Here is a 24,769-nt window from a genome sequence, read left to right on the forward strand (position 1 = left end):
CATGCAACTCCCGAATACCGGAGGAACACTCTGTGTGCTACCAATGTCACAACGTAACTGGGTGATTATAAAGGTGCTCTACAGGTGTCTCCAATGGTGTTTGTTGAGTTGGCATGGGTCAAGATTAGGATTTGTCACTCCGATTGTCGGAGAGGTATCTCTGGGCCCTCTTGGTAATGTACATCACAATAAGCCTTGCAAGCAATGTAGCTAATGAGTTAGTTATAGGATGTAGCATTACGGAGCGAGTAAAGAGACTTGCCTGTAATGAGATTGAACTAGGTATTGAGATATCGACGATCGAATCTCGGGCAAGTAACATACCGATGACAAAAGGAACAACATATGTTGTTATGCGGTTTGACCGATAAAGATCTTCGTAGAATATGTAGGAACCAATATGAGCATCCAGGTTCCGCTATTGGTTATTGACCGGAGATGAGTCTCGATCATGTCTACATAGTTCTCAAACCCGTAGGGTCCGCACACTTAACGTTCGATGACGATCGGTATTATGAGTTTATGTGTTTTGATGTACCGAAGGTAGTTCAGAGTCCCGGATATGATCACGGACATGACGAGGAGTCTCAAAATGGTCGAGACATAAAGATCGATATATTGGATGACTATATTCGGACACTGGAAGTGTTCCGGGTGATTTCGAAGAAAACCGGAGTGCCAGAGGGGTTACCGGAACCCCCCGGGGAAGTAATGGGCCTTAGTGGGCCTTAGGGGAGAGATAGGGCAGCAGCCCAGGAGGTGGCGTGCCCCCCCCCCCAAGGGGAGTCCGAATAGGACTAGGGGAGGGGGCCGTGGCCCCTCTTTCCCTCTCCCTCTCCCTCTCTTTCCTTCCCCCTTCCTCCTTCCTAGTAGGACTAGGAAAGGATGAATCCTACTCCTACTAGGAGGAGGATTCCTCCTCTCCTTGGGCGCCACTAGGGTCGGCCGGCCTCCCCCCTTGCTCCTTTATATACGGGGGCAGGGGCACCCCTAGGACACACAAGTTGATTGTTCCAAGCCGTGTGCGGTGCCCCCCTCCACCATAATCCACCCTGGTCATATCGTAGCGGTGCTTAGGCGAAGCCCTGTTCCGGTAGCAACATCATCACCGACATCACGCCGTCGTGCTGACGAAGCTCTCCCTCGAAGCTCTACTGGATTGTGAGTTCGCGGGACGTCGCCGAGCCGAACGTGTGCAGATCGCGGAGGTGTCGTACCTTCGGTGCTGGGATCAGTCGATCGTGAAGACGTACGACTACATCAACCGCGTTGTCATAACGCTTCCGCTTACGGTCTACGAGGGTACGTAGACGATACTCTTCCCTCTCGTTGCTATGCATCACCATGATCTTGCGTGTGCGTAGGATTTTTTTTTGAAATTACTGTGTTCTCCAACATATTTAACTTTCCCACACAAGACTTCAACATCTCTAACAATCCCAATTGGTGAAATAGTATCTCTATTGGCAAGCTTAATTGTAACATCAATACCTTCTATCTCAGCAGGTGCAATATCATGCATAATTTCTTCATATAAATAATGAGGTACTGCAGTCGCACTAGCACCAATATCACATAAGCCATGATAGCAATGATCTCCTATTTTAACATAAATAACAGTCATGCCTACAACGGGTGTATGTTTATTTTTAGTATCAGGTCTAGCAATTCTAGCAGCTTCATCACAAAAGTAAATAACATGCCCATTAATATTATCGGACAAGAGATCCTTAACCATAGCAATACTAGATTTAACTTTAATTTGCTTAGAGGGTGTAGGTGTTCTAGTATTAATATTTCGAACCACGATTGAAGCTTTAGCATGATCCTTTATTCTAACAGGGAAAGGTGGTTTCTCAATATAAGCGGTAGGAACAATAGGATCAACATTATAAGTGATGGTCTTTTCTTCAACTTTAATAGGTTCAACTACTTTTACTTCAATGGGAGGATGATATTTAAGCCACTTCTCCTTAGGGAGATCAACATGAAGCAAAGGATTCACAAAAAGAAGCTACTATCTCAGAGTCAAGTCCATATTTAGTGCTAAATTCACGAAAAGCATCGGTATCCATAAAAGATTTAACACAATCAAACTTAGGTGTTATACCTGACTCCTTACCTTCATCGAGTTCCCAATCTTCAGTGTTGCGTTTAATTCTTTCCAATAAATCCCATTTGAATTCAATAGTCTTCATCATAAAAGATCCAGTACAAGATGCATCAAGCATGGAGCGATTATTGAGAGAAAGTCGAGCATAATTTTTTTGAATAATAATCTCTCTTGAGAGCTCATGATTGGGGCATGAATATAACATTGACTTAAGCCTCCCCCAAGCTTGAGCGATGTTTTCTCCTTCGCGAGGCCAAAAATTATATATATATAATTATGATCACGATGAACCGGATGCATAGGATAAAACTTCTGATGAAATTCCAATTTCAATCGGTTGTAGTTCCATGATCCAATATCATAACATAGCCTAAACCATGTCAATGCCTTTCCCTTCAAAGATAAAGGGAATACCTTCTTCTTGATAACATCCTTGGGCCTACCTGCAAGCTTAAATAATCCACAAACTTCATCCACATAGATTAAGTGCAAATCGGGATGCAATGTTCCATCTCCTGTAAAAGGATGAGCTAGCAGTTTCTCTATCATACCCGAAGGAATTTCAAAGTAAACATTTTCAGTAGGTTCAGTAGGTTGAGAGCAACTCTTTGCTCTACTGGTCGGGGTGAAGATACCCCGAACAAGCCCCTCAAAGGATTACTTTCCATAGTAACAAGTGACAGTAAATTTCAGCACAGCATATAATTTTTTCTTTACCAAAGGCGCTTCACTCCCCAGCAACGGCGCCAGAAAAGAGTCTTGATGACCCAAAAATATAGGGGATCTATCTTAGTCCTTTTTATAAGTAAGAGTGTCGAATCCAACAAGGAGCAGAAGGAAATGACAAGCGGGTTTCAGTAAGGTATTCTCTGCAAGCACTGAAATTATCGGTAACAAATAGTTTTGTGATAAGGTAATTTGTAACGGGTAACAAGTAACAAAAGTAAATAAGGTGCAGCAAGATGGCCCAATCCTTTTTGTAGCAAAGAACAAGCCTGGACAAACTCTTATATAAAGGAAAGTGCTCCCGAGGACACATGGGAATTATCGTCAAGCTAGTTTTCATCACGCTCATATGATTCGCGTTCGTTACTTTGATAATTTGATATGTGGGTGGACCGGTGCTTGGGTACTGCCCTTTCTTGGACAAGCATCCCACTTATGATTAACCCCTCTTGCAAGCATACGCAACTACAAAAGAAGTATTAAGGTAAACCTAAGCATAGCATGAAACATATGGATCCAAATCAGCCGCTTACGAAGCAACGCATAAACTAGGGTTTAAGCTTTTGTCACTCTGGCAACCCATCATCTACTTATTACTTCCCAATGCCTCCCCCTAGGCCCAAACAATGGTGAAGCGTCATGTACTCGATGTTCACATGACACCACTAGAGGAGAGACAACATACATCTCATCAAAATATCGAACGAATACCACATTCACATGACTACTTATAGCAAGACTTCTCCCATGTCCTCAGGAACAAACGTAACTACTCACAAATCATATTCATGTTCATAATCAGAGGGGTATTAATATGCATAAAGGATCTGAACATATGATCTTCCAACAAATAAACCAACTAGCATCAACTACAAGGAGTAATCAACACTACTAGCAACCCACAGGCACCAATCTGAGGTTTTGGGACAAAGATTGGATACAAGAGATGAACTAGGGTTTGAGATGAGATGGTGCTGGTGAAGATGTTGATGGAGATTGACCCCCTCCCAATGAGAGGATCGATGGTGATGATGGTGGTGATGATTTCTCCCTCCCGGAGGGATGCTTCCCCGGCAGAACAGCTCCACCGGAGCCCTAGATTGGTTCCGCCAAGGTTCCGCCTCGTGACGGCAGTGTTTCCTCCCGAAAGCTTGCTTATGGTTTTTTCCAGCGTGAAAGACTTCATGTAGCCAAAGATGGGCACTGGAGGCCTGCCAGGGGGCCCACGAGACAGGGGGCGCGCCCCCCACCCTCGTGGATGGTGGGTGGCCCCCTCTGGTGCTTTCTTTGCCCAATATTTTTTATATATTCTAAAACTGATTTCCGTGGAGTTTCAGGACTTTTGGAGTTGTGCAGAATAGGTCTCTAATATTTGCTCCTTTTCCAGCCCAGAATTCTAGCTGCCGGCATTCTCCCTATTCTGTAAACCTTGTAAAATAAGAGAGAATAGGCATAAGTATTGTGACATAATTTGAAATAACAACCCATAATGCAATAAATATCGATATAAAAGCATGATGCAAAATGGACGTATCAAGCCTCTAGGCACCTGTGGGAGTAGTTGCTATCGATCTCGAGTTTGATTCACTTTTATTTTGAGTCACTAAAAAATTTCAGAAATTTTTCAGAGAAAGAAAATGATGAAGAGAGATTGTTGAGGGGCTCTTCGATCCGAAGCTCGAAGGATAAGCAGAATCAGGAGAATAAAAAGCCCAAATACAATCTTCCTCGCACTGCGGAGATTCGGCCATGCGAATGGCCTTGTGATGCGTTCTTGAGAGCCGCCGGAATTTATGATGACTTTTATTACTTGACTGAGAATGCAGGCCTCACCGACTTCCTCCACGACCAACGCGAACAGCAGATACCTCATCTTACCCGAGGCCATTTATGCATACTGGAGGCTGACACAATTCCCAGAGCCTGAGCCTGAGCCACCACTTGACCCTTACCAACAGTCTGTTTACCAGTGGGATCCGGAGGAGATCGCCAACCAGTGGCACCCTGAGGACCCTCCTCAGTACACCGGAGAGAGTAGCTTTGATCAGTGGCCATCGACCAACTTAGGCCAAAAGCCTAAGCTTGGGGGTGTACGTATTTCTCACCGACATTACATTCATGTTAACACACTCATTCTAGTTGTTGGAGCTCATACTTTTTCATTGTACTATCCATGCTAGTTTATTTTCTTTTCTAAGCCTTCCTCTTGTGTGTTTGAAAAACCTTAAGAAAAAACAAAAAAAACTAGTTGTTAGCTTTTAGCTAGTTTACTTTCCATGCCTGCATCAACTAGGGTTGCCTATATCTTCCATGCTAGGTGGGTTATTATCACGATGAGTGGACTCCGCTCATCATTCACGAGAAAATGGCCGGTAACCGGTATGCCCAGTTCCATGCTCAAATCAAATCAAAATAATTGCAAACAAAACTCCCCCAGGATTGTTGTTAGTTGGACGGCACCCGTTTTTGGACAAGCCATGGATTGATGTTTGTTGGTGGTGGGGGAGTATAAACTTTACCATTCTGTTTGGGAACCGCCTATAATGTGTGTAGCATGGAAGATATTGAGATCTCTTGGTTGTTATGTTGACAATGAAAGTATGCCACTCAAAATATTATTTATCTCTATTTCAAAACTCGAGCTCTGGCATCTCTGCAAATCCCTGCTTCCCTCTGCGAAGGGCCTATCTATTTACTTTTATGTTGAGTCATCATCCCTTATTAAAAAGCACCAGTTGGAGAGCACCGCTGTCATTCGCATGCATTGCTATTAATTTACATTGAGTATGACTCCGACTAGATCTCTTTTACCATGAATTACAATGTCTAGTTAGTCCTTGATCTTCAGGGGTGCTCTGCATTTATGTTTTGCGGTCTTAGAAAGGGCTAGCGAGATACCATCTTGTTATATCATGTTATGATTGTTTTAAGAAGGTGGTGAGACCTAAATGTTATTGTGAATGTGGTTAGTTCATAATATCTGCTGAAAACTTGAATGTTGGTTTTACATATTTGCAACAACAAGATCAAATAGAGTTTGTAAAAAAAATTCTTTATCACTTTCAGTTTGTCAATTGAATTGCTTGAGGACAAGCAAAGGTTTAAGCTTGGGGGAGTTGATACGTCTCCAACGTATCTACTTTTCCAAACACTTTTGCCTTTGTTTTGAACTCTAACATGCATGATTTGAATGGAACTAACCCGGACTGACGCTGTTTTCAGCAGAACTGCCATGGTGTTATTTGTGTGCATAAATAAAAGTTCTCGGAATGACCTGAAAATAAACGGAGACACGTTTTAGAATTAATGAAAAATACTGGCGAAAGAATCAGCATCAGGGGGGCCACACCCTATCAACGAGGGTGCAGGGCGCCCCCCTTAGGGGGCGCCCCCTGCCTCGTGGGCCCCCTGGGACTCCACCGACCTCAACCCCAACTCCATATATTCACTTTCAGGGAGAAAAAAATCAGAGAGAAGGATTCATCACGTTTTACGATACATAGCCGCCGCCAAGCCCTAATCTTCCTCGGGAGGGCTGATCTGGAGTCCGTTCGGGGCTCCGGAGAGGGGAATCCTCATCGCCATCATAATCATCAACCATCCTCCATCACCAATTTCATGATGATCACCGTCGTGCGTGAGTAATCTCATCGTAGGCTTGCTGGACGGTGATGGGTTGGATGATATTTACCATGTAATCGAGTTAGTTTTGTTAGGGTTTGATCCCTAGTATCCATTATGTTCTAAGATTGATGCTGCTATGACTTTGCTATGCTTAATTCTTGTCACTAGGGCCCGAGTGCCATGATTTCAGGTCTGAACCTATTATGTTTTCATGAATATATGTGAGTTATTGATCCTATCTTGCAAGTCAATAGTCACCTACTATGTGTTATGATCTGGCAACCCCGAAGTGACAAAAATCGGGACCACTCCCGGTGATGACCGTAGTTTGAGGAGTTCATGTATTCACTAAGTGTTAATGCTTTGGTCCGGTACTCTATTAAAAGGAGGCCTCAATATCCCTTAGTTTCCAATAGGACCCCGCTGCCACAGGAGGGTAGGACAAAAGATGTCATGCAAGTTCTTTTCCATAAGCATGTATGACTATATTCGGAATACATGCCTACATTACATTGATGAACTGGAGCTAGTTCTATGTCACCCTATGTTATAACTGTTGCATGAGGAAGCGCATCCGACATAATTATCCATCATTGATCCATTGCCTACGAGCTTTTCACATATTGATATTTGCTTAGTTACTTTTCCGTTGCCACTGTTACGATTGCTACAGAAACTACTATTGTTACTTTTGCCACCGTTACCGTTACTTCCATACTACTTTGCTACTAAATACTTTGCTGCAGATATTAAGTCTTTCAGGTGTGGTTGAATTGACGATTCAACTGCTAATACTTGAGAATATTCTTTGGCTCCCCTTGTGTCGAACTAATAAATTTGGGTTGAATACTCTACCCTCAAAAACTGTTGCGATCCCCTATACTTGTGGGTTATCATGTATTCGGTCAATAGTTGGGTTGTCCGGCTCCTGTGCTTGCCTACGTTTCACTTTGTTCGGCTAGGTGTGCAAAGGTAGAACCACTGCGATTGTGCTTCCAGATCAAATGGTTAAGCACCTCAGTGGAAAAAGCCGAAAACTAATTGTCACAAGGGGCGTAAACTGGTCAGCGATCCGATGATGGTGTCAAACTATAGATCGATACCGATTACCCCGTGTTAAACGATGTGCCTTTTATAACATTGGCCGAAGTGTTAATGGCTAGACTTCGGTCGGTGTCGAACACTAACCGGGGGCTCGTAGCTAGCTTCTCCAGTTTAAAGCTCCTATGACTAAGTGAAAGTTATAAAGCCCGCATATCTGATTGCCTTGTTTCCGCTAACACAACCACCTTCGGGCACCAAGACGTCGGCTAAGGGTTGTCTTGTTACTGCGGAAACACCCTACGTAGTATTTACAAAGGGGTAGAAGCAGATGATGGGTCACTTTCAACTGATAAACAATTGCAACAGAGTCAAAATAAACATATATCATCAGTGTTTGTATTCATTATACAAGCACTACCTTCCGTAATTATTGTTATAAAGCCATAAATATGCATCAATTTGACTTTAAGATTTTGGCCAAGCTGGGTTGCCTGACTCCTGTGCTTACCCCTACATTCCCGATTGTTCGGCTAGGCGGTAAAGGGAGCACCTCTGTGATTGTTACTACCGGGTCATCCGAGTTAGTACCTTAGACTGGGTGAAGCCGAAAGCTAGCGGTCTTAAAGGATATAATTGTTCGGCAATGACGGAAGTGAAAATTTAGGTTCACTAAAGACCACATAGTTCGGGAACTTTCCCCAAACTAAATCCTCAATATTTTATCCCGCATTGATCAGAGGTGAGGTTTCATGATCATGGTCGACATGACAACCCAAAGAAAGGAACCGATAGCAAGACTATTTTCTTTGGAAGATGTTTTTTACATTACATAGTAATATAACATTCTCTCTGCATACCTTTGTTTATAAAACCGTATGGCCGGATTACCTTGTTTGTCGTAAATCTTTGACCTCATAAAGGCTTTATAAAGTGCGACAAACACTCCCTGGCTACTGCCAGGGAGGTTGAAGCCGATGGTCGGTCAACAAAGTTTTGTACAATGTGGATCCGAGCATTAATAATGTAGAGTACTTGGATACGTAGAATCATTACACATAATTTCTGATTTTACTCCGGATATCGATCCTTAATTCGGCCACCCATGCCCACATTAAGGCTCGGGGGCTACTGGGCTTCGGGCTTATCATTTACTAGTATTAAAGGGGCACATTGATCCCCTGATCTGGTGTTGCCACCCGACCAGTGTCTCGGGGCCTACTGCATTGCCTATTCAATACAAAAATTCAAAGTGCTCAGTGTTCGGCTTGACCAAACTATGGGCAAACACGTGTTCGGACAATAATAGGTACCATCTGGGACTGATCCGGCATCAAGCTAATATATTACAACGACTTCTCAAAACCCTCTCTCAAGGGCCCATTCGCCGTTCACTATTTGCTCTAATATATTACATCGCGTTTCTATTCTTAAGTATGCTGCCAACTGGGAACTGATCCTCAGGCCGATTTCACGAATCGACCTAAGTCTCAGGGGCTACTGGGGTTAGCGGTTTGATTTTATCCTTCAGGTGCATCCCGGATATGGCCAACATGCACCTTGAGGGCTAATGGCTATACATCACGACAGAGAATACATTGCACAAATCGAAATTAAATTCATATAAATCAGCCCATGACTGAGGTGGTGCACCACCTCGGATACAGTCCGGCGTTGGAGCTTGGTTACAGTCCGACATTGGTGCTCGACTGCAAAAGATACCTCGGAAGCAGTCCGGCATAAAGCTCAGTTGCAAGTGGTTGGCTCCATAGAGGGCATCTCCAACATTAAGCTTGGTTCTATCCTTTTAACTTTTTCAAGACCGAGGTAATCTATGACACTTTGGATACAGTCCGGCGTTGGAGCTCGGATAGATTCCGACGTTGGAGCTCGGAGGCGGTCCGGCGTTGGTGTTCGGCTGCAAAAGATATCTCGGATGCAGTCTGGTGTTGGAGCTCGGACGCAAGAGGACACCACCGCACGGGAACAACTTCAAACCCGAGGTGTGGCGTAAAAAATAACAACGCATTGCTAAAGGCCGAAAACTTAAAGGGGCTCCTCGGATACCCGACGTGTAGAATATTCGGATTCACTTCGACGATCCTCAAGATCGAAGATGAGAAGATTTGTTGAACAAGTTTTCAAGACCGACGACTGAAGATGAAGAACATTTCGGAAGAATCGAGGAGCGTCCCTAACTTGAAGACCGGTTCAGGGGGCTACTGACGGTATCCTGGACTAGGGGGTACTCACCACGTCATCTCCCGACCAGCTGGATCGGGCCGAGGCTCATGGCGGTTCACTTATGGGCCACTCCGGGCAGCCCATGCCGCATACAAGGAGGATTCCACAAGACTTGGCACCCAAGACAAGGACTCCTCTAAACCCTAGGCATGTGGTGTGCTATATGAATCGAGGCCAGACTAGTCAATAGAACATCTCATATTCATTATTACAATCTCGTGGTAGATACATGTACTATGTACTATCCCCATATGAATACAATCAAAAGCAGGACATAGGGTTTTACCTCCACCAAGAGGGCCCGAACCTGGGTAAAATCATGTGTCCATGTTACCATCGCTCCAAGACACCTAGCTTAGGACCCATACTACGAGATATGCCGGATATAGATCCGACACCAGCTGCTGCTCTGGCCCACTGGTGGTCTTCTGGTCCATCAAAAATCCACCAAAAGTTTCATGGTGTTTGGACTTCGTTTGATATTGATTTCCTGCGATGTAAAAAACAAGCAAAAACAACAACTGACACTGGCACTGGGTCAATAGTTTAGTCCCAAAAAATGATATAAAGTTGCTATAAAATGATTGTAAAACATCCAAGAATAATAATATATTAGCATGAATACTTCATAAATTATAGATACGTTGGAGACGTATCAGACACGTCAGAGAAGACCCAATGACCGCAACCATTGCCTCGATCCTGACATCACCCACTCAAGTCATCGTCGCCATAAAGTCATTTATGCCAACACCGTTGTCCTTCACCAACCCCACCAACGGATGCCCGACTCCAAAGACGCCCCAAGGGAGAAACGACGCCATAGTTCCTCCAATGTCCGATCACACGGATATAGGGTTTCCCCTAAAGCTGCAAAGGTTGTGGCTAGAAGTATCGCCTCTATGATGCCAACAAGAAGGAAACGACACTCAAAAGCATCGTCATTGTCGTCTCTAGTAATGACCGGAGACAAGACTTTCGCCTGAATCCACCTCCCAAGCCACAAACACCACACACTCACAAGCCCACCAATGAACCACCACAGCCAAATCCGGGTGGATCTAGCTCTCCCACACCTACTCCTCACTAGGTCATTGCTCAGCTAACCTCCACGAACCTGCCCCTGTCGCCACTTGTTAGTCGCACGCCGACGCGAAAACCTCTCACCCCAAACGACATCTAGGGTCAAGGATGTCTAGGAGTTATGCGGTAGTGAGAGGAGTCTACATGTGTGAAGAATTTGGAGGAGGATCAACGGGTGAGATTAATTTGTCCTATGAAGTCCACGGCCTGAGTTGAAGAGGACATCGAAATTTGATCAATGTAGTTCATCATTTTGAGATCCTTATTGTAGGGATAAATTAACTTCTCCTCTTTGTCATGGTATCATTTCGCGGTCCTAGGCGCTTTCCCTCTAATGGATCTACATGGGGTATCGTTGGGGGTGGCGGCAAAATTCAATCGTCCTGTCTTGTTGCCAAACGATTTGGATCAAAATAAACACGCAAGACAAAAAAAGCATGATAATTTTTTATTTTATGAGTTGTGAACTAAAGTGAGCACGTGGGGCAATTTCTTGGATCATTACTGAATTTCACCAGACATTTCATTTTTCTTGGTTATAAACACAACGAATGGATGAATTGGTGGTGAAAAAAGACCGGCTAAAATCCCCCCAAAGCCCTAGTCCCCAAGACCAACCGCCGTGCCGTTCCTTGTCGTCACCGCCGACGACCCCACCCCAAAACTCCCCCGCCGTCCCGTCCCGCCGCGCCGCCACCGCCGCCGCCGCCACCTTCGTCCCGCACTCCCTCCTCGGGGCATCGCGCGGCGCGCTCCTGCGGTCCCCACCCCGTCCGCGGTCTCTGGCCGCCGAGCCTCGAGGTACGAGCTAGGTCGTCTCCGTCCGGCGATCCTCCTGCTCTCTCGGATGCGCGCAGTCTAGGTCCCCATGCTCCTGTGGCGTCGCAAATGCGTCGCCGAGTGCCGCAGGCACGCCCGGGCCCCTCCCGCGGGGCAGCCATCCCCATCCCATCGCCGCCGCCGCCGCCTCTCCGTGCTCGCCTCCTGGGCGCACCACCCGGACGACGAAGCCACCTCGAGCGGCGAGGAGAGGCCCAGCTGCTCCCCCCTCGGCGAGGTTTTCCGGAGAAGGGGCTGCGCACCCGGTGAGATTACCAGGAGAAGGAGCTTTGCTCCGAGCCTGAGCTCCGCCGGCGTCGTCAGGACTCTTCAGCGCCTGGAGAGGAAGCCTGCCATCGCGTTCGCCTACTTCAAGGACACCGAGAGCATCGGCTTTCGGCATGACCTCGCTACCTACACGGAGATCATCCGCGTCCTGTCACACAAGGGCCAGGGGAGGATGCTGTTCTCCTTGTTCCGTGAGATCCTCTCGCCGGCCGATGGCGGTGGCGGTGGCCCTGAGATCGTGCCGCTCATGGATCAGCTCAGAAGGACGTGCACTACTTCGTATGCTCTCTTGTTTGCGACTAATTCCTTGATCACGGCATGCACCGCTTATTGCAGTGCACCGGACACAATAGGGCTGTTTGGTGACCTCTTTAGGCTTGGAATTGTCCCGTCAGTTTTGACTTGCAACATACTTCTCAAATTTGCAGCTGAGAGCGGTGACTCGGAGATTGTTGTATCGGCTTATGATCAAATTAAGCTCTTTGGATTGACTTTGGATGCTAACTCGTTAGGCCTTATCACCAGGTCTCTCTTTCGAGAAAAGAAGGCAGACAAAGCATTCCAAGTGTGGGCTGAGATGATTGAAATGGGGGTGAAACCAGATATAAATGCATACTCATCATTTATAGCCGGTCTGTGTGATTGCGGAAAGATTGATTTGGCTTATGCTATTCTGCAAGAGATCAGCAGGGAGGGGGTTCAAGTTGAGCCCATGGCTTATAACATGGTAATGGATGGGCTCTGCAAGGAAATGAGACTGCAGGAGGTTGAAATGCTCTTGGAGAACAAGACGAGACAAGGCTTCACCCCAGATATATATGGTTATAGCTATCTCATTCGGAGTTACGGCAAAGCGGGCAACTTACTCAAGGTGTTGGATCATTATCAAGCCATGGTATCCCATGGTTTCGAAACAAATTGCCACATTGCAAGTTATCTTCTACAATGCTTTACGAAGTTAGGCATGACATCTGAGGTTACAGAGCATTTCCAGAAACTGCGAGATTCGGGACTCAACGTAGATGGGGTTCTGTATAACATTGCCATTTATGCTTACTGCAAGCTTGGTAACATGGATGAGGCGGTTAAGCTACTGAGAGAAATGAAGGCTGAGGGTCTGACACCTGACAGAATTCACTATACATGCGTGATCAAGGGTTATTGTTTGAAGGGAGATGTACCAAATGCACGTCAAGCATTTGAAGTGATGCTGAAGGCAAATGTAAAGCCAGATGTAGTTACATATAACATATTGGCCAGTGGATTCTGCAAGAATGGTCTTGTTAAGGAGGTGTTTCACCTTCTAGACCATATGGCGGATCAAGGGTTAGAGCCTAATTCACTCACTTATGGTATAATAATTGATGGGTTTTGCAGAAGTGACAACCTTAGTGAAGCTGAGGTGTTATTTAATATAGTAGAAGAGAAAGGAATCGATCACATTGAAGTATTGTACAGTTCAATGGTTTGTGGCTATTTGCATTCAGGCTGGACTGATCATGCTTACATGCTTTTTCTTAGGGTTGCTAAGCAAGGAAAATTTGTGGATCATTTCTCATGTTCAAAGTTGATGAGTGACCTTTGTAGGGATGGAAATGCCCAGGGAGCGTCAACAGTTTGCAGCATGATGTTAGAAAATAATGTTATTCCTGATGTAATTTCATATAGCAAACTAATATCAGCCTATTGTCAGACAGGAGATATGCACAATGCTTGCTTATGGTTTCATGATATGGTTCAGCGAGGACTTTCTGTTGATGTTATTGTATACACTGTACTAATGAATGGTTACTGCAAGGTTGGCCAGATGGAAGAAGCTTGCAAATTGTTTGATCAGATGATAAACTTAGGTATTAAGCCTGATGTAATTGCATATACCGTGCTACTGGATGGTCACCTAAAAGAGTACCTGCAGCGGTGCTGGCAGGGCGTTAGTAAGGAGAGAAGGATCTATCTCCTTAGAGTAAAGCAGAACATGTTGCTCAGCTCTATGAAAAAAATGGAAATTGAACCTGATGTACCCTTTTACACCGTATTGATAGATGGACAGTGCAAAGCTGATTTTTTGGAGGAAGCCCGGGGACAATTTGATGAATTGTTGCAGAAAGGGCTTACTCCTGATCAATATGTGTACACAGCTCTTATAAGTGGATATTGCAGCCAGGGAGAAATAGAGAAGGCACAAGATCTTTTTGAAGAAATGGTAGACAGGGGAATAAAACCAGATGTACTGACCTTTTCTGTATTAAATCAGAAAACCTTGAGGGAAAGGCAGTATCAATGACATGTATGATTTCGCTGCAGTTATATCCATTGAAATCACGTCAGCAAGGTAATATTTTATAAGTTACAAATTTACTCGAAGCCTGGATCTAAGATTTTTTATATTGCTTCCACTTGAATATGTGATGAGAATATGATTATGATATCCATTCATGTGCTTAGTGCTTAATGTTTTGATGTGTAATGCTCTTAACATGCATTATGTTTATGCAAGCTCATGAGAATTTAGGTGCCTTACAGTATACATGTCGAAGTGAAATGCCTAATTTTCAGAAGCATACTTGTTTAAATAGCGTCCCAAGATATGCCATACGGAAGATGCTGGTGAAGTATAGAATCTAGTATTTGTTAGAAAGTGAATGACAAACTTCACCACATGGGAGAGCATAATGCATGACTTCATAAGTGTATGAAGCGGCTTGTGTATATAAACACATAAATGTATCAGGGAAATTTGGCATCCGTGTGCACCTCTAACGTTTTCCCCTTGGTAATATTGAAATGGAAACCGAATTGTTCAATAGATAGCCATTGTTATCTACAGTAAGCTAATTGCAGTGATCAAAGTATTACTGCTTATAAATCCAGATGTTTAAGGCCTTCCTTACCATGTGCTCTGTTGCGTCAAACTGGAGTTTGTTGTATTGAACTTCATGCTTGTATGTAAATCCTTGCCTCTAAGCTAATTTGACTTGTACTTTAAATCCTCGCCGTAGTCCCAGTTCATTCACTGTTAACCTAGTGTTTCTAGTTGGGGATGTTTACAAAGGTCACCAAATCGAATTATTTCTGCTGAAAAGATGGAAAGTTCTTCCCTGTTTGGTTCCATTTGCATGTCAAGGACTGAGTGTTTCGGTTGCTGGTAAAGCAAGCCGTAGAGCTTGTGGACGCTCCGGAAGTTATGGATGCGGCTGACCAGAAGCATTCCTTGTGGAGGCTCCAGAAGTTGGAGGCTCCGGAAGTCCTGGTGCAAGGTAGAACTACAGTTTGGCTGCAAAACTACGTAAGGGAGATTTAAATGGCTTTGAATGCTGATTGTACCCCTGAAGTTCGAAAAAAACTAATATAGGTCATAAACATAAATTATTTTCACAACAAATTGTAATATCTGGTACAAGTAAAAGTTACCTGCAATGCAAGGTCAAGAATTGCTACAGATAATATTGATATATTTGAATCCACAGTGACTTCATGTTCACACTTCATCCAAAGTTGCAGCATGATTCGACTATTTAGTTCGCATGGTTCTGCACCTGCAGATTCTAGGGGATTTTTAAACTGTTTGTGTGATTCATTTTCACACTTACTACCCACTGGACAAAATTATTTGCTATATTCAAGATTACTGCTTTTGAAGTTTGTGTATAATATAAATATTAATGGATGTGCTATGATCTTGTGCAGAAGAGGCAGGTCAGTCATAATGTGGCCAAGTTCAAATTCGCTCTCTCCACACCTACTTCTGTGTTGGGCCTTGCAATTGGCCCCTATGTAAGCCGCAGGTCTGAATACTTATACTGCTTATATCCTGGTCTACAGTATGATATTGAGTTGAATGTTCATTCTTTTTGGTTCGTGGAGTGAGTTAAATATTCTGATTCTGTTTTATGTATCTTGTTAACTGACTGCAGAGGGAAGGATGCTACTGGTGAGGAAGTAATCAAGCCTTATACTCCGACTACACTGGATTCTGTTTTTGGATACTTTGAGCTTGTTATAAAGGTAACTTATCGTGAATATGTTCCAACCTCATTGCATGTCTCTTATCGTTGATTCTGATGGTAAAAAGACTGTGTGACCACTTGACTAGAATAATTAGCTTCATTGTACACCATATTATTAATTCACTTCTGAAGGTATGCTGCAGCCAAATAGTTCTTTCAGAACATGACCAACCATCCACACTTATGAGCTGTTATATCGTGTTAACTGCTGTGTTATGATTGGACCAACCAAATTCGGTTGCCATGAAAAGCAATGCACAGATTTTAAATACTGCTCCATCTACTACCGTATAAATGCTTCATAGAATTGTCCATTGGATGGCACAGTATGTACAATTTTTAGCTAGCAGCTGTCAAGGTTGCCTTATCCAACATCAGTATGTTAGCCTGTTATATAGTAAAATTTGCATGTGACTGAAATTTTCAAGTGAGCTCCTCCTGTTCTTATCATCATTAGGCTAATTAATTAAAAGCTAGAACGGTAATAATATGATTATTGCTTTGTTGCATGTCCATTGCCAAATGCTAACTATGGTTCTGTGCATGTATTTTTCTAACTAGTGGAACCTATAGCACTATTAATATCAGTAGTCTGCTTATGGATTGACCAGACATTTATGAGTAATTATTGATTAGCAAATTTCCTTTGAATATTCAGACTGCCATAAAATCTCCTTCATTACTTGGTAATGACTATTATCCTTCTTCCTAGCACTTGGCAATATATGTGTCTTCTAATAGACATTTCAATCCTTGTCACAAAAGATATCTTTTTGCCCCTTAGATTACATAACATCTTAAGCTTTTCCATTGATTTATTGGTCTTACTTTGCTTGTTGGCGTTACTGCTGGAGATGATGAAGCCGGAAATGAGGACATACATGATCATTTTGTGCGGTGTCTTGTGAAGTCGACCTGTAGTCCAGTGTCTTGTGGAATTGTTTCTGTTACTATGCTTGGACCTGTCAGTGTAGCAGTACCTTGTGGATTAATAATTTTGATTTATGTCTCAGCGATTTGGTGCTCCACTGCATCTTATCCGTATGCACTTGAGATCTTCGGCTTACATTTTTTTGTGCGTCTTTTCAATATACTTTGCATAATTCAGCTTTGGATTTCTGCTACCAATATTCTAGTGTTTGCCTTGGAATAGGTTATGACTTTTCAATGTTGTTGCTGCTGCTGCTGCAAGACTATCTTTTATGTAGAAATTATTTGCTGGGAGTTTGCACATTTATTCAGTATTGTACAAATGATATCCTTGTGAGGTCCATGTTATGTGTCTCTGACCCAGGGTGCCGACCCATGATGCATAGCTAGCTGTATAGTTTCAAACATGATGAGGCTGCCAATCTGCCATTGTGGTCACTGGAGTATCTGGTGCACCGGTGCTTGTGGTGCTATTGGTGCACTGAACTCATGTTGCACATTTTAAGTGTTCAAAAAAATCTGGAAAAAAAATTAGCACATTCACACAACATCAATTTAGGTTGTCACAAAAGTTCAAATCAAAATTTGAAATGTAGCCCGGAAAACAAAAATGACAAATTCAACACTGAATAGTACATAGCATAAGTCGGGCTTTGGATTTGGCTCATTTATCACATTGATGTCAAATTTGCCATTTTTGTATCTCAAGAAATGTTTCAAATTTTGATACGGAATTTTGCGACAACATACATTGATGTTGTTTCAATGTGCTATTTTTTTTCTCCAGATTTTTCAAAATGTCCTATGGCACCGCGGTGCACTGGTAGCACCGCAAATGTGGGTGAACATGATACATTCCCGTGGTCACTGATGTTCTACTTAAATACTCGTGTGAGGGGGTGTGCAACCTGACAAAGGGCCATGATGGAGCTCGTGTATTGTGGAAGAAAGCTTCGGTCACAAATGAGGTAAACAAATTAAGTGCCCATGATGGCCTAAGGCTAGCTAAATGCTTGAAAAACAATTGACCAAAAAATGAAAGTGCCCAGAAATTCTTGAATAAATTCTCAAAAATGAACAATACCCTTATATTCAATCTGAGAAATTTGAAGAAGTTTTGACGAACGAAAAAAAACTAGAAGCAAAATCCAAATTCAGGAGCATTCTTGGTCAAATTTGGACAAAAAAATTGAAAGTTTCTAGACAAAATCAAATAAATTCGCAAAAATGCACACTGCCCTTATATTCAATCTAGGAAATATTCAAGAAGTTTTGCCCAAGAAAAAATAGCTACATGCAAAATTCAAATTTAGAACCATTTTTGGTCAAAATTTGGCCAAAAAAGAAGTTTATAGAGAAAACCTCATAATGGGAAAATTCAAATTCAAAACCATTTTTGGTCAAAATTTGTCCAAACAAAAAAGTTCCCACAAAAATATCCACGGCTGCACACACGTCCTTCACCATCCGGTCCACGGGTACACGCTCTTATCCACGGCTGCATGCTCTTGTTTCACCTTCGGGTCCATCTCGCTCCACCTTCTTGTCCACAGAGGCAGAGCCAGGATTTTGGTATAGGGGGTGCCAAGTCAGTTCCTAAACTTTTTCTAGACCAAAAAATAACAATCATCATACTGTAATATATGCCACACGATACAAAACATTGATACAGTTGTATAAGTTCAAATTTGTCTTTACAATTGCAAATAACATGACAAAAAATTAATAATTTCACAGGAAGAGAACTTACCTATTAAATTTTTTCAACTTTTAACCCAAGTAAGTCTTTCGTTTGGCGCTTAAAATAAAATCAATATTTTGGAGGCACTTCTATTAGAGCTTCAACTTGCTTGTCTAGTGGCAGCTCCCAATTTAACATGTTTTTGCTTGTTCTGCAACACTTACCATGTCCGGCATATCCTGATCATGGGTGTCAATTGGACCAGATTTATGACTTGCACATCAGCCTTATTAACAATTTCAGTGGAGAACTGGAAGCAACCTGCTTAAATAATGAATTAACGTGGACAGTGTTTGACAACGCTTTTCTCTTCCTAGCTGCTGAATTGCAGTGTGACAATTAGCTATATTGGATAAGTTTGACATAGGGAAAATTTGCATCGCAAATAATTACTCATACAAGATAATTTGCATCACGGTCACTATAATTTTTAGGACATGTACATGATAGGAATTCTTCATAGAATCGTAGCATTACAAGTCAGACAACCAGAACATGTAAACTAGTAAAATCTGATGTATATATGTCCAACAATGATACAAGATGAGAATTGAGATTAGTAGATGCATGGTGCGATGTGCTAAACCTTTGGATCATTGGCTAGTTTCCGTTGGTTGGAAATCAGGCTACAAGCCTGCGTCGCGCCGTCGCAGTTACGCTGTATGAATAGGATCGGGAGCAGTAGGTCAAGGAGAAGAGGCGGCCGCCGGCCGGGCGGGCGAGGGCACCGAACAGCGGGGACTAATCCATGTACATGTTTTTTTATGAGCCTATTCCACGTACATGCCAATCCTTTTTTTTTTGAGCTTTTTTGGAGCTAAACGTACGTACAGGCTGATTATGCGAGAACATACGGCGCTAGTGTGGGCTTGACATGGGCCTTCTCCCTTTTTCTTAAATTAACGCCGTATAGGGGGGCCAAGTACGTATAAGCGCGAGCAATACATGCGTTCCTATCGCTAATTACACAGCATTGTTCGATCATTAGGGGGGGCCACGCCCCTGCTCACCCCCCCTTGGCTCCGCCACTGCTTGTCCATTTCTTGGCGCATGATGCACATACTTGTCATCCTCCTCACGATTGTGTCGTACCTTCGAATCCCTGGTCCCTACAAGAACTCACATAAAAGTACTAGTAATGAGATCTAGATTGTCAAAATATGCCCTCTTCTGCATCATGAATGAAAATTTAAATTGTTGTTCCAAGAAAACAATGGATTGCTCAAGTGTTGGATGATGTCTATCTCAACGAGTACACATCTAGCGAACTAATAGTCAATGTAGAACAACATTTTTATATTGTGGGTTCAGAAAACCCATACTGGTAATTCCGGGCTCGAACGACCCACACTAGTAGTTCTGGGTTCGAACAACCAAGCTAGTTCTAGGATAAAACGAATCATAGTGCTAGTTGTCGACGCGGACAACACATCGTGGTGCTTGTGGACCCGGACGACCGATAGTGCTAGTTGTGAGATCGGATGACCCACTGTGCTAGTTATGGGATCGGACGATCCATAGTGCTAATTGTGGGTTCACATGACTCATGGTGCCAGTTGTGGGTTTGGACGACCCATAGTAGGACCGGGCTACCGATAGGACTGGTAGTAGGACCGGACGATTCATGGTACTAGTTGTGGGTCCAGATGACCCACAGTGCTAGTCATGGTCCAGACAACCTGTAGCGGTAGTTGTGTGTCAGGACTATCTGTAGTGTTAGTAGAGGGACCATTCATATTGATAGTTCTGGGTTCGGATGAATCATAGTGTGAGTAGTGGCATCACAGGACCCATAGTGCTAATTGTGGGATTGGAAGCCATGGTGCTAGTTGTGGGATGTGACAAACTGTAGTGCTAGTTGTGTGTAACACCCACGATGCGGCTATATCTCCCACGTGTTGGAGCACGACTTAGAGGCATAACTGCATAGTAGGCATGTCGCAAGAAGGGTAATCTTTACACATCTCATGTACTGAATAAGAAAGGGATAAAGAGTTGGCTTACAATCGCCACTTCACACAATACATGAATATAGCATTACATCATCCAGAATATAATCAAGGTCCGGCTACGGAACCAAAATAAAGACAACCCCAATGCTAGATCCCCGATCGCCCCGACTGGGCTCCACTACTGATCAACAGGAAACGAAACAACACAACGAACACGATCTTCATCGAGCTCCCACTTGAGCTGGGTTGCGTCATCTGCACTGGTATCATTGGCACCTGCAACTGTTTTGAAAGTAATCTGTGAGTCACGGGGACTCAGCAATCTCACACCCTCGCGATCAAGACTATTTAAGCTTAAAGGTAGGAAAGGGTAGTGAGGTGGAGCTGCAGCAAGCACTAGCATATATGGTGGCTAACTTACGCAAATGAGAGCGAGAAGAGATGCAAAGCACGGTCGAGAAGCTATAATGATCAAGAAGTGATCCTAAAACTACTTACGTTTAAGCATAACACAAGAACCGTGTTCACTTCCCGGACTCCACCGAAAAGAGACCATCACGGCTACACACACGGTTGATTCATTTTAATTAAGTTAAGTGTCAAGTTTTCTACAACCGGATATTAACAAATTCCCATCTGCCCATAACCGTGGGCACGGCTTTCGAAAGTTCAAAACCCTGCAAGAGTGTCCCAACTTAGCCCATCACAAGCTCTCACGGTCAACGAAGGATATTCCTTCTCCCAGGAAGACCCGATCAGACTCGGAATCTCGGTTACAAGACATTTCGATAATGATAAAACAAGACCAGCAAAGCCGCCCGATGTGCCGACAAATCCCGATAGGAGCTGCACATATCTCGTTCTCAGGGCACACCGGATGAACACTACATACAACTAAAACCTACCCTCAAGTTTCCCCGAGGTGGCGCTGCAAGTGGCTCTGTTTTGGACCAATCACTCAGAGGAGCACTGGCCCGGGGTTTTTAAAATAAAGATGACCCTTGAGTCTGCAGAACCCAAGGGAAAAAGTCTTAGGTGGCAAATGGTAAAACCAAGGCTGGGCCTTGCTGGAGGAGTTTTATTCAAAGCAAACTATCAAGGGGTTCCCATTATAACCCAACCGCGTAAGGAACACAAAATCAAGGAACATAACACCGGTATGACGGAAACTAGGGCGGCAAGAGTGGAACAAAACACCAGGTGAGGGAGTCCTGAATTAGGGGGTCTCCGGACAGCCGGACTATATCCTTTGGCCGGACTGTTGGACTATGAAGATACAAGATTGAAGACTTCGTCTCGTGTCTGGATGGGACTCTACTTGGCGTGGAAGGCAAGCTAGGCAGTACGGATATGGATATCTCCTCCTTTGTAACCGGCCTTATGTAACCCTAGCCCTTTCCGGTGTCTATATAAACCGGAGGGTTTTAGTCCGTAGGATAACATACAATCATACCATAGGCTAGCTTCTAGGGTTTAGCCTCTCTGATCTCGTGGTAGATCTACTCTTGTACTACCCATATCATCAATATTAATCAAGCAGGACGTAGGGTTTTACCTCCATCAAGAGGGCCCGAACCTGGGTAAAACTTCGTGTCCCCTGCCTCCTGTTACCATCCGCCTAGACACACGGTTCGGGACCCCCTACCCGAGATCCGCCGGTTTTGACACCGACATTGGTGCTTTCATTGAGAGTTCCTCTGTGTCGTCGCCGTTAGGCTTGATGACTCCTTCGATCATCGTTAGCGAAGCAGTCCCGGGTGAGACTTTTCTCCCCGGATAGATTTTTGTATTCGGCGGCTTTGCACTGCGGGCCAATTCGCTTGGCCATCTGGAGCAGATTGAAGGCTACGCCCCTGGCCATCAGGTCAGGTTTGGAAGTTTAAACTACACGGACGACATCCGCGGAGACTTGATCTTCGACGGATTCGAGCCTCTGCCTTGTGCATCACGCGGTCACGATGAGTACGATTTAGCTCTACCATCAGATAGTGTTCAGGAGATCGCACCCGCAGCCGCTCCAACCCTCAATTCGGAGCCAGTTGCGCCGTCCATGGACGGGTGGATGGACCCCGCCACGTAGGCCTTACCCTCAGCGGCGATCGAGCCGAATATCGACCTTACCCTTCACGAGAGCCGTGTTGCCAAACTGCCGGATTCTTCTCCGGCCACGGACTCTGATCCGCCTGCGCCTGTTCCTATTGAATCCAATTGGGCGCCGATCATGGAGTTTACCTCCGCGGATACTCTTCGGCACTCGCCCTTCGGCGACGTACTGAACTCATTAAGGTCTCTCTCCTTGTCAGGAGGATCCTGGCCGAACTATGTCCGGCAGGATTGGGATGCGGATGACGAAGAAATTCGCCGCCCACCCACCACCCACTTAGTAGCCACTGTCGATGACTTAACCGACATGCTCGACCTCGACTCCGAAGACATCGACGGCATGGATGACGATGCAGGAGACGAACAGGAACCACTGCCCACAGGGCACTAGACGCCCACTTCATCACATGACGTATACATGGTGGACACACCAAAAGACGACGACGACGAGGAACGGAAGGACGCAACGAAGGGTTGTCCCCTTGAGAAGCAGTCAAAGCGGCGGCGTAAGCGCCGCCCCAAATCCCGCCTCGGCAGAAACAACGATCACATAGACCCAGCGTTAGAGCAGGGTGAACCATCGTCGGACCACGGCAACATGGAGAATCAAACCGAACAACCTGACTCTGTCAAAGATAATAGTCCGGACGACGTCACACCGGACAGACACCCGGAGCAACAGAATGCCCATCAAAGGCTCGTTGCCACCGCGAGAAGTCTAAAAAAGCAGAAGCAAAGGCTCAAGACTGCGCAAGACACACTCCGTATCAGATGGAGTAAAGTACTCAACACAGCAGCGAAGTACGGCGGTAATCGCCACACCAAGAGCTACCCGAAGCGGAAGTTGCTACCTGAATTTGATGAGGAGGCCTTAGATCCCCCGCAACCAAAAATTAAAACGGCCATCTGGCCGGATAGACGACCTCACGGCTAACATAGAGCGGCAAACAACACCGCACATGAGCCAATACGCGATCCACGCGAGGGCTCGCATCAAAAGGACGGCGCAACTAGATCCATCTATGGACCACGCAAGCACGCTCCAGCATACGATGCAACACAACAAACATCCGAACAACGCAGTACACCCAGATACAGGGGTGCCGCACACCCCCTATGTTTCACCGATGAGGTGCTGGACCATGAATTTCCAGAGGGATTGAAACCCGTAAACATATAGGCATACGACGAAACAACAGACCCTGGGGTCTGGATTGAGGATTATATCCTCCATATCCACATGGCTCGAGGAGATGATCTCCACGCCATTAAGTATTTACCCCTCAAACTCAAAGGGCCAGCTCGGCACTGGCTTAAAGGCCTCCCCGAAAGCTCCATTGGAAGATGGGAAGAGCTCGAAGACGCTTTTCGGGCAAATTTTCAAGGGACTTATGTCCGACCCCCGGACGCGGATGATTTGAGTCATATTACTCAACAACCCGGAGAGTCAGCCCAAAAGCTTTGGAACATGTTTCTTACTAAAAAAACCAAATAGTCGACTGCCCGGACGCCGAAGCCTTGGCAGCTTTTAAGCATAGCGTCCGTGACGAATGGCTTGCCAGACACCTCGGCCAAGAAAAGCCGAGAACAATGGCAGCATTAACAAGCCTCATGACCCGCTTTTGCGCGGGTGAGGACAGCTGGCTAGCCAGATGCAGCACCAGCGACCCAAGTACATCCGAAGTTAGAGATGGAAATGGGAAATCACGATGCAGCAAAAATAATACGCGCCAGAATAAAGAAGACAACCCGAGGAGCACGGCAGTAAACGCCGGATTCAGAGCTCTCAGCCAGGTCAGCAAAAGCCGCCCTCTAAAGGCAGCAAAGACGAACTGTCCAGCTTAAACAAAATTCTGGACCAAATATGTCAGATCCATAGCATCCTTGGTAAACCCGCTAATCATACCCACAGAGAATGTTGGGTCTTCAAGCAGTCCGGCAAGCTCAACGCCGTACACAAGGGGGAGGATACATTAAGCGAAGACGAGGATGAACCTCTCAATCAAGACACTGGGGAACAAAAGAAATTTCCACCAGAAGTCAAAACAGTAAACCTGTTACACGTGATCAAGGGGAGAAACAAAGCGGCACTCCCAGA

The 24,769-nt window shown here is 44.6% G+C and overlaps 1 protein-coding gene across 3 annotated transcripts; it reads left to right on the forward strand.

Moving 5' to 3' along the window:
- The first annotated feature begins 11,428 nt into the window (after positions 1–11,428).
- LOC119332280 (pentatricopeptide repeat-containing protein At2g26790, mitochondrial-like) lies at positions 11,429–16,957 on the forward strand. Of its 3 annotated transcripts, XM_037605461.1 has the most exons (4): positions 11,429–14,141; positions 15,090–15,224; positions 15,626–15,723; positions 15,853–16,957. In XM_037605461.1, the coding sequence occupies exons 1-4, from the start codon at positions 11,700–11,702 to the stop codon at positions 15,992–15,994; spliced, it is 2,817 nt and encodes a 938-aa protein (XP_037461358.1). In that variant the 5' UTR covers positions 11,429–11,699; the 3' UTR covers positions 15,995–16,957. The 3 variants fall into 3 exon arrangements, 2 of the variants coding, with proteins under 2 accessions (XP_037461358.1, XP_037461357.1); XR_005160890.1 differs by lacking the exon at positions 15,853–16,957 and having other exon boundaries at positions 11,429–14,270; positions 15,090–15,195; positions 15,626–15,717; XM_037605460.1 differs by lacking the exons at positions 15,090–15,224; positions 15,853–16,957 and having other exon boundaries at positions 11,429–14,270; positions 15,626–15,719.
- Positions 16,958–24,769: the final 7,812 nt, after the last annotated feature.

Source organism: Triticum dicoccoides, chromosome 7A (assembly GCF_002162155.2).
Source record: "Triticum dicoccoides isolate Atlit2015 ecotype Zavitan chromosome 7A, WEW_v2.0, whole genome shotgun sequence".
Lineage (NCBI taxonomy): Eukaryota > Viridiplantae > Streptophyta > Magnoliopsida > Poales > Poaceae > Triticum > Triticum dicoccoides.

Excerpts from the sequence above, each read along its gene's own strand:
- LOC119332280 (XM_037605461.1), top strand. The coding sequence starts at position 11,700 with ATGCTCCTGTGGCGTCGCAAATGCGTCGCCGAGTGCCGCAGGCACGCC. Across the intron at positions 14,142-15,089 it reads AAGATCTTTTTGAAGAAATG|CAAGCCGTAGAGCTTGTGGA; the intron begins GTAGACAGGGGA and ends TTGCTGGTAAAG. Across the intron at positions 15,724-15,852 it reads GGCCCCTATGTAAGCCGCAG|AGGGAAGGATGCTACTGGTG; the intron begins GTCTGAATACTT and ends AACTGACTGCAG.